The sequence below is a fragment of the Didymella exigua genome (assembly GCF_010094145.1).
Source record: "Didymella exigua CBS 183.55 unplaced genomic scaffold M421scaffold_85, whole genome shotgun sequence".
In the NCBI taxonomy this organism is placed as follows: Eukaryota; Fungi; Ascomycota; class Dothideomycetes; order Pleosporales; family Didymellaceae; genus Didymella; species Didymella exigua.
In genome coordinates this window covers 25,062-33,091 of record NW_022984859.1, presented here as the reverse complement: position 1 = coordinate 33,091, position 8,030 = coordinate 25,062, and the positions used below count along the sequence as shown (strand labels likewise).

At 49.3% G+C, this 8,030-nt stretch overlaps 3 protein-coding genes across 3 annotated transcripts; 2 read left to right on the top strand and 1 right to left on the bottom strand.

The window, feature by feature from the left end:
- Nucleotides 1-1,514: 1,514 nt before the first annotated feature.
- Nucleotides 1,515-2,798, bottom strand: M421DRAFT_380030 (Di-copper centre-containing protein). The gene is made up of 2 exons (XM_033589844.1): nucleotides 2,534-2,798; nucleotides 1,515-2,475 (listed from the first exon to the last, which is right to left on the bottom strand). The coding sequence occupies exons 1-2, from the start codon at nucleotides 2,647-2,649 to the stop codon at nucleotides 1,569-1,571; spliced, it is 1,023 nt and encodes a 340-aa protein (XP_033442520.1). The 5' UTR covers nucleotides 2,650-2,798; the 3' UTR covers nucleotides 1,515-1,568.
- On the top strand, nucleotides 2,799-3,309 carry M421DRAFT_380029 (uncharacterized protein). The gene has a single exon (XM_033589842.1). It carries the CDS (start codon nucleotides 2,948-2,950, stop codon nucleotides 3,257-3,259), a length of 312 nt encoding a protein of 103 aa, XP_033442519.1. The 5' UTR covers nucleotides 2,799-2,947; the 3' UTR covers nucleotides 3,260-3,309.
- An 815-nt stretch (nucleotides 3,310-4,124) lies between these two features.
- M421DRAFT_427099 (uncharacterized protein) lies at nucleotides 4,125-5,975 on the top strand. Its single transcript, XM_033594578.1, has 4 exons — nucleotides 4,125-4,685; nucleotides 4,747-4,869; nucleotides 4,920-5,136; nucleotides 5,192-5,975. Exons 1-4 carry the CDS (start codon nucleotides 4,570-4,572, stop codon nucleotides 5,894-5,896), a joined length of 1,161 nt encoding a protein of 386 aa, XP_033442518.1. The 5' UTR covers nucleotides 4,125-4,569; the 3' UTR covers nucleotides 5,897-5,975.
- Nucleotides 5,976-8,030: the final 2,055 nt, after the last annotated feature.

Genomic DNA, 8,030 nt, shown 5'->3' with positions numbered 1-8,030 from the left:
TAGCTCTCTGTGTGGTGGTCTACAGCTGCAGCAAAGGCAGTAGTGATGGTGTTCCACAACTGGGTGATTTTTTGAGTTTCGGTGATGTGGCGTTGAACGGCATCATAAGCTCTGGGTTTGGGAGCGCCCCCACCGGGGATCTGGCTGCTTAGAGGAGGGGCCTGATGGTGCAGGTGCCTCTGGAGCCGGATTGAAGCGCGTGTATTAAGCTGTTGCGGGGACTCAGGGTCTGGAGACCTCGTGTGCTGGGAGGTTGGAGACTCTGCCATCCTGACAAGCTCCTCCGCGGGTCGCGCGAGGGGCGAGGCGGACGTAGGAGATACTCCCGGGGTGCCCGCGATAACTTAGATCAGTTGCTGTGGTTTTTAGGGCCCCAGTGAAGGTTACCCAAAAATCGAAAGATTGGTGTTCGGTGGCCTCAACCTCGCGGCTGTACGCGCGCTTCAACGGCGAGAAGCAGCCAACGTCAAGTGGCTGCAGCAGGTGCGATGAGTGAGGCGGCATACAAAGAGTGTAGATGTTATTCTCCTTACAGAGCTCTTGAAACTCAAGAGAGTGGTGGCTCTCATGGCCGTCAAGGACGAGCAGGCGACGCGCGCTGACAACACAAGTCTTTGTATAAGCGTTAAAGTGCTTTAGCCACTCTACCCCTAGCTTGTTGTTGGTCCAGCTGTTGTCACTAACTGCGATCGCCCAGTCGCGTGGGATCTCTGCTTCCTTATACCAGGCAGATAGATGATACTGGCCAGCGAAGATGAGGAACAGCGGGACTGACCAGCCAGCAGCGTTAATAGCAGCAATTGCTGTCACCTATTCACGGTTGCCAGGCTGGAGAGCCTTTAGCCTGTCTCTCCTCTCTGATCCTGTCACAACGAGCTAAGTTGTGATCTTGCCTATTATAAAGCCAGCCTTGTCAAAGTTGTAGACGTCATTATCGCAGATGCTGTACTTGGCCTTTGTCTCCTCTACAAGCTCAAACTAGCTCCTGATTAGGGCTGGATCCTCGCATAGAGCTCGCTGCCTATCATACGCTCTATTGAAATACGTCGTGAGACTGTCTGTACGCTTGACAAAGTTGGCTGGCCACTTCTGCCCAACCTGGCCAGCGCTGCGCGCAGCGAGTAGCTTATCAGCCACATCACGTACGGCAGCGTACGTAGGCGCGAATCCACGTGTATCTAGGTCAATTATATGTCTAACAATCACTTATTCCTCTCGCTGGGTAAGCTTCTTTGAGTTGGGCTGGCAATCGCGTTGGGCAGGTTTCCCAGCGCGTTGGTCGCGCAGCGTTGATTCAGGAACGTTAAACGTTGATGCAGCACCTCTAACGTGCATTATTTAGGTAGTATTAATAGCTGAGATAGCAAGCTGAGTATCAGCTTCATTTTGAGGCAAAAGAGTACTTATTTGTGGTGGCATTATTAGAAGGTAGAGCGTTAAGAAAGTTGGTAGGGTGCGCGACTCGCTTGCCTGCGCGACTCGCTTGCCAGGCACGTTAGGGAGAAAGATAGACACATGCATGTGAACATTAGGGTGTATTAATACGGATGCAAGATATGTGCACCTTTCTAGTAGGTGTAGCACAGAGTGCTTCCCTGAGTATCCAACAAATCCCTAAGCTGAACAGTAGGCGCAAGCTTACCAAGGCCAACTTCAAAGTCAAGGGTGACATTTTTACCACTGTAGTCGAAAGGAATAATCGGGCCACCGACCTGGTGCAGGCGGGTTTTGAGATCCTTCTGTTGCCACATCCAGAAGATGTGGTCGATGTTGCCATGGTGGAGGTAGAATATTGGCTCGCCGGGGCTGTTGTTCGCATCACCAGCCTGTCCGAGAGCACCTCCAACACCGAAGTGACCGCTTCCGTGGATGTTGGGAACGGCGAAGCTAGCCTCGCCTTCAACGGCTCTGGCAAAACCAGTGTAGTCCTTCTGGGCGAGGACGTTGTTGACGAGCTTCTGATCGGCCCAGACGTTGATCAGAGTAGGGACGAAATCGCGCTTGAGACAGTGGGGAGTAGGGAAGTTGACTGAGAACTTGTCGGCTGTGAAAGGTCCATTTTGTACGCAACCACCTCCTGTTCCGCCAACGATGCCGAAGGGGTTTGTCTCATTAGTGGGTTCAACCTTGTTGCCGTTGCCACCGAACCCAGTGTCTGCTTGCCAGATCTCAGAGTCAAAGATGCGTGTTGAGGTGGGATTCTGAGGTTCAGCATCTAGAGACCAGTTCCAGTAGGGTTGAGCACCAGTGTAACCGCACTCTTGCCTAAGAGCCTTTTCATAGGTGTAGATGAAATAGCGGTGCCAGAGAGTGAAGTGACCGACCCAGTGGATGTCGGGAGTTTGGCTACTGTGTACGGCTTGGAAGTCGTCGAAACGGTTTATGGCTCCCTCGATGCCAGAGATGGCTGGCTTTGATGCTAGGCAGAGGACTGCATCAATATACGCCCTCTTCTGGGGAATAGAGAGTTGCTTCCTGCAGAAGGACAGTGGTCAGCAGAGTCCGAGATGTTTAATTCGTGTGATTGACTTACCATTCTTTTCGTACAATGGGGTTCTTGCACGTCTTTGGAGCAGAGGCAGGGAGAGCCGCGGCTACTGCTGACGAAGCCAAGTAGAGCGAAGAAACGAGAATGGAAAGGTTGACCATTTTGGCGGCTGAGGTTGAGATTGGCAGCTTTGTGTTTCGGATTGATTGAAGGCGAAAGCTTATTGTCCCTGGCTGGTGACTGTGACTGTCGAGGGCATCAAGCTTTATTTGTGCCTCACTGCAGGCCTTATCATACCCACTTTACCTGTCTGAGCCTCATCGAAAGATGACCATGCAACTAAATTCCGAGCCACGAAGGCATGAGTAACGAACGGAAATAAGTGTTGAAGGCAAGAACAGGGCATTGGACCACTTGCCGTAGTATTTGGGGCGAGATCCGGGTCTGGAAAAAGCTTGTATGCATGGCGATTCAGGAGAGATGCGGTCGTGTGGCACAGCTGCATGGTCTTTCAAGGTGCCCTGGGTCTGGAGGATTGAGTTCGGAGAATGCAACGCGTGCGAAGCGCTTCGATGTGCATATTCCGGTAGACGCACGCTTACCGGCGATTTTGGTAATAAGCCATGGCTTCTATGTGGCGCACATGCAACGGTGATTGGCCTGCGAGTATTCCATGCGCAGCTGTGTTACGGTGATGATATGACCAAACGCGTATTGATCTCCGTAGCAATAGCCTGCACAATTTTCGCATGGCTGGTGATTAGAGGATAGGATGATTTCGGATGATTGCGCCCGGTGGGCCGGTCTAGAGATTCCTGTAGGATTACCTCACATGGCTAAGAATGGATTGCCCGAGATCCTAGAGCATGGCATGTAAATGTTACCTCTCATGTGTGCTTCCTTCATTCATCTTGAATAACGCGTCGCAATAATCTTGAAATCTGATCGGCTGAAATCAAACTCCCCTGCGCCGCTCTGGTTGGCAATGCAGAAGGTGAGGCTGCGAGATTTTTGTCGCGGGGACAGAAGAGCTTGCGGGGCAGGTTGACCCGCTTTCGCGCTAAGATCCTGCTGGTTTCTGGGCCGTGTCTAACGTTCTAAACCAGCGATTGACGGGTACTCGGGTGCCAATAAAAGCCGCACACCCTATAGTCAAAGCCCTAGCAAAAGTTCAGGAACACCACCACCCATAGCGATCTTCCAGGTTATCTTACTCAACACAAACAAGATTCGAGAGCCTACAAAAATACAGTCTTGTAGAGAATAATCTTCTCTATAAATCTGTCTTTTTAGAATTTTATTCGGGCTATTGTTGTGGGTTTACGTGGAGGAGGTAGTTTGGGTGTGCGACTTTTATTGTCACCCGAGGTGACGGGAAAACACAGGGTCAACTGTGGCAAATAGGATGAGATGCGAGGAGAGGCAAACACGGCACATAGCTCCTGCGGGATCATGGCGCGGTGGACACCGGAGCGTTCCTTTATTGCGGAGCTGTCGGCCCACCAAATATGCGTTCTTCGACCGCGAAGCCATACTCTGATTTCCGGCATCCTACAGCATGGTGATGCGCTAACGCACATACGACTAACCACTCAAGACTTCGAAGAAGTTCCTCCTATCTTCACGCGGAATATCGAGTCTAAGAGCTCACTTTATTCGTCCGGGTACTGGCTTGGCTGGGGAACGGGGGAGTTGTCGAGCCGTCCAGGCGAAAACCGAGGGAAACTATAGTAGACCGTTCAAAGCAAAGAGCCGCACCAACTCCAACCACGATGACTGCACCGAACGCGCGAATCCTTCGCCCTTCCTCGGCGTTTAGCTCGTGTTGCTTATCCAATGATGGCTCGGAGATGCCAGCCGTCCCCAGGAGACTTTACTCACGCATTTGCGGTCCTGTTGGACACATGGCAGGATAATAAGAAGAAGGATTCACAAGATGAAGCTGCCCAAAGTGCTGGATCATGATGTTATGCGGCGCGGAGGGTCAAGCTTCAAGGAGGAGCAAGAATTATTCATAGCCCAGAGGTTGCCATGATCTCTTTGTGAATCCCGTGATTCGAATGTGAGTGTATTCCTACAGTATGACAACCAGCACGCGTGGCTATGGTATCACCTGGGACAATGGTTCGCGACAGCCTATGTTTCTGATCGTCACTGGAGTTCTCCTATTGTTCTCGACAATCGCTGCAGCGCTAAGGTACGATCTTTCGGAACCTTGATTTACTTACTCACCGCAAGACTTGCTCACTATCTGCTAGGCTGTACTGTCGCCTCACCTTCATACGATATGTAGGATTAGACGACAAGTTCATGATATGTGCGTGGGTGATCGCTATCTCACTCGGTATTCAGAATGGTTTTCTTGTCAGCTGGGGAACTGGGTATGTATACCCGTAGTAGAAAAACTGACGGCGACTGACGGAAGACGAAGGCGACACAATGCCGATTTAGATCATTCGATCATTCTGGTCCCTACGTTCAAGCACTGGTATGCATATCAGCTAGTTTACCCTTGGGCGTTGCTATTCGTCAAAGCTAGCATACTGGCACTCTACTACCGGATCTTCACACAAACGAATTTTCGCTACGCTGTATACGCCGTTAGTATATTCGTCACTGTTCAGACCATCGTAGTCACTTTCGTCAACGTATGTCATACGCGAAACCCCAGCATTCCCCCGAGCTCGAAGCTGACTGATCCAGGCTTTCGAATGCGGTGCGAAAGAGCCATGGAGAGCATGGGTCCCTACCTTTCCCAAAGGATGCAACGACCTTCCTAGGACGTATTTCGCGATGGCCTCTGTCAACATCCTCACAGATATCTTCATCCTAGCCATGCCAATGCGAGCTTTCGGACAGCTAAAACTTCAACGAACAAAGCGCATTGCACTCCTCGGTGTCTTCATGGTCGGAGGTGTAGCAGTTATCGCATCCATTGTCCGTCTCTACGCCCTCTGGGTATACGCTGTAACAGAAGACCCACCCTACGACGACATATTTATCCTCCTTCTTTCCCAAATCGAGATAAACGCTGCTATAATATCCGCTTCAGCACCCGCCCTCCGCCCTCTCCTCAACAAAGCCTTTACTTCGTCCTCGCACGACCGCTCTGGCCCAGGCTACCCAGCTTCTTACGCACCTGGCGGCCAAAACAGCAAGATGTTTAGTCGCACAGCTAGAGCACGTTCGAACGGACAAATGGAGCTCTACACGTTCAATGGGGGCAATGGGACTATCAAGGTACCAGTAGGCGGTACGCGCAATACGAGCGAGGAATCGATATTGGGTGTGGAAGGTATTACAAAGACCGTGGACATGACAATCGAAGAAGACTATGTGAGGGAGTCAGTACATGGGAAGAGTGGAGAGACGCAGGGGTATGACGGTATAAGACATAGCGATGTATGAATTGAGTAGACAAAGTTTCACTAACCTAGACAGAGGCGATGTAGCTGTAGCTGCTTCCTTAAAACCAATTCGTTCACGGTTAATTCCCATTGCAGCTAAAAAACTAACAATAATGCTGTCTATAACCTTGCCTTTTAGCTTGTGATTAAGTAGGGCGATACAAAGCTAAAGGCACGCTTGCTGCCATTCCACACTTGCAAAGGCTGCAGCCAACGCTGTGTGGGCACAGGCAGTAGCAGCAGACAGAGGAGGGCTATTCCCAAAAGCTTCGCCTACTGCAACTGTGAGTTCACTATATAGCTCTTCTTACTTAAAAAAGAGACTGCTTATATTTAAAGGTATAGAAGACAGTAAACCCAAAGGGTTGGAAGCAAATTTAAGCTAGCTATCTGTGCTTGCAGGTCCTGCTGCTAGTTGTTCCTCTTCCACTAAACGTTAGTTGTAGCGTCTTTGCCCACGCTCACGCACTAATTGTTGCAAATAGCTAAAGGATGGTGATAAAACTAGAAACAATGGAGTAGGACAGGCAGCAGTGCTAACTGGACTAGATGCGTTCAGGCTAGATAAAAGTAGGAATAGTGGCAGCGGCAACAAGCTGTCTAACAACATAGCACTGTAAGGTGGTGTTTGCAGCTAACTTAGTAACAGATTAACTAACTAGTCCTGGCAAGTGGGGGAGCTTGCAGAAATAGTAGTAATGCAGTGTAGAGCCTATTGCTAGGTGAGAGTTGGTACTATGTAGTGAGGGTCAGGGCCTTGTCGCAAGATAGCTAGGCGGTAGACAGAGATAAGCAGTTAGTGCTAGTAAGTCTTGTAGCGTTTATAGCTATATTTAAGGAGCTTAGTCTAAAGAGGCTTCTTGTAATGTTAGCTAGGTATAAAGCTGTTCACCTGCTAGAGGGCAAAGATATTGACCTCTTTATCTAGGGTTAACTGCTGTGCCTGATTAATTAACTCATTAAATGCTTGCAGCAGGGCTCTCAGGCCAGGTTCAGAGACGATTGGACGAGCAAGTAGACGGCCAACAGCACGCAAGTCCTTCCCTTCTAGATACACTGGCCAACCTGTCTTTTCGAGCTATCTGCTCATGTGAAGAGGGTACTAGGCGGTCGTGCCTGAGGCTACTAGCGTCTGACAGGTGTTGCTGGCGTGTAACGTATCAAGCTCTGCCTCCAGCTGCTCCCAGCTCTTGTCCCATGCCGCCTTCACTGGAGCTTTGGCAGCGGCCTAAGGCTGGCCCTCATCAACAGCCACTCAGAAAAGCTTAGCTCTAACTCGAGTCTGTCTTAGGCGCTGGCAGGGTACGCCAGCTTCCTATGGCCATTTGTGCGTCCCTACGTTAATAGGAGGATAGCCTCGCTTAACAGGATTAACCTATCTATATTTATAGCAGCAGTGCTTAGCTATGACAGTGTGACTCTGCTGCAAGACAGCACATTAGGTGCCTGTTTTAGGATTGCAGAAAGTACAGTAACAAGTGTAGTAGACTGGCAAGACTAGGAGAGGAGGCGGGTAAGGAGGGTGAGTTAGATAAGGCTATGTCTTTAGATTATTAGCAGTAATAAGAAGAACTAGCTAGGTAGGGAGGCAAAGTTTAACCTAGGTATTAAGACGCTGATTCACATTGCGCGCCTAGTAGTTATAAACCTTTAAGGTACTAAATTAGACAGGGACTGTAGTAAGGGTACTACAACAAGACAAGTCTTGCACGCAAGGAATAGATGTAAGTAATGTTTAATATAGACAACTAGGTCCTAGAAGCAGACAGCTCTGTTATATTAGGTAGAGGGTTATAGTGTAGACGCAGAAGTAAGCATAGCGCTACAGGTACAAGAAACTTAAGAGCTTAAGTGTCATTGTTATTGTTGCTGCTAGTCCACAGATAAATGTAAAGTTATAAGACTTTGTTCTTATAATCTTTATCTAGCGTATTTCCCTTTTCGGTATAGCGCTATGCTTACCTAAGCATTGCTATTGTAATGTCCAAGAAGAGAGGATTAGAATGGTGTGCTTACAAAGCCTGTATCTCCTCTCGTTCTTAAGATATGCTGTTCTCTATTTTCAGTAACTAGAAATGTTCTAGACCCTCTGCTTACAAATAGAGTAGCCTACTCTGTGAGATGCTGACGTATAC

Coding starts and splice junctions, on each gene's coding strand:
- M421DRAFT_427099 (XM_033594578.1), top strand. CDS start 4,570: ATGACAACCAGCACGCGTGGCTATGGTATCACCTGGGACAATGGTTCG. Junction 4,686..4,746: donor ACAATCGCTGCAGCGCTAAG/GTACGATCTTTC, acceptor ACTATCTGCTAG/GCTGTACTGTCGCCTCACCT. Junction 5,137..5,191: donor TCGTAGTCACTTTCGTCAAC/GTATGTCATACG, acceptor TGACTGATCCAG/GCTTTCGAATGCGGTGCGAA.
- M421DRAFT_380030 (XM_033589844.1), bottom strand. CDS start 2,649: ATGGTCAACCTTTCCATTCTCGTTTCTTCGCTCTACTTGGCTTCGTCA. Junction 2,476..2,533: donor CCCATTGTACGAAAAGAATG/GTAAGTCAATCA, acceptor GTCCTTCTGCAG/GAAGCAACTCTCTATTCCCC.
- M421DRAFT_380029 (XM_033589842.1), top strand. CDS start 2,948: ATGCATGGCGATTCAGGAGAGATGCGGTCGTGTGGCACAGCTGCATGG.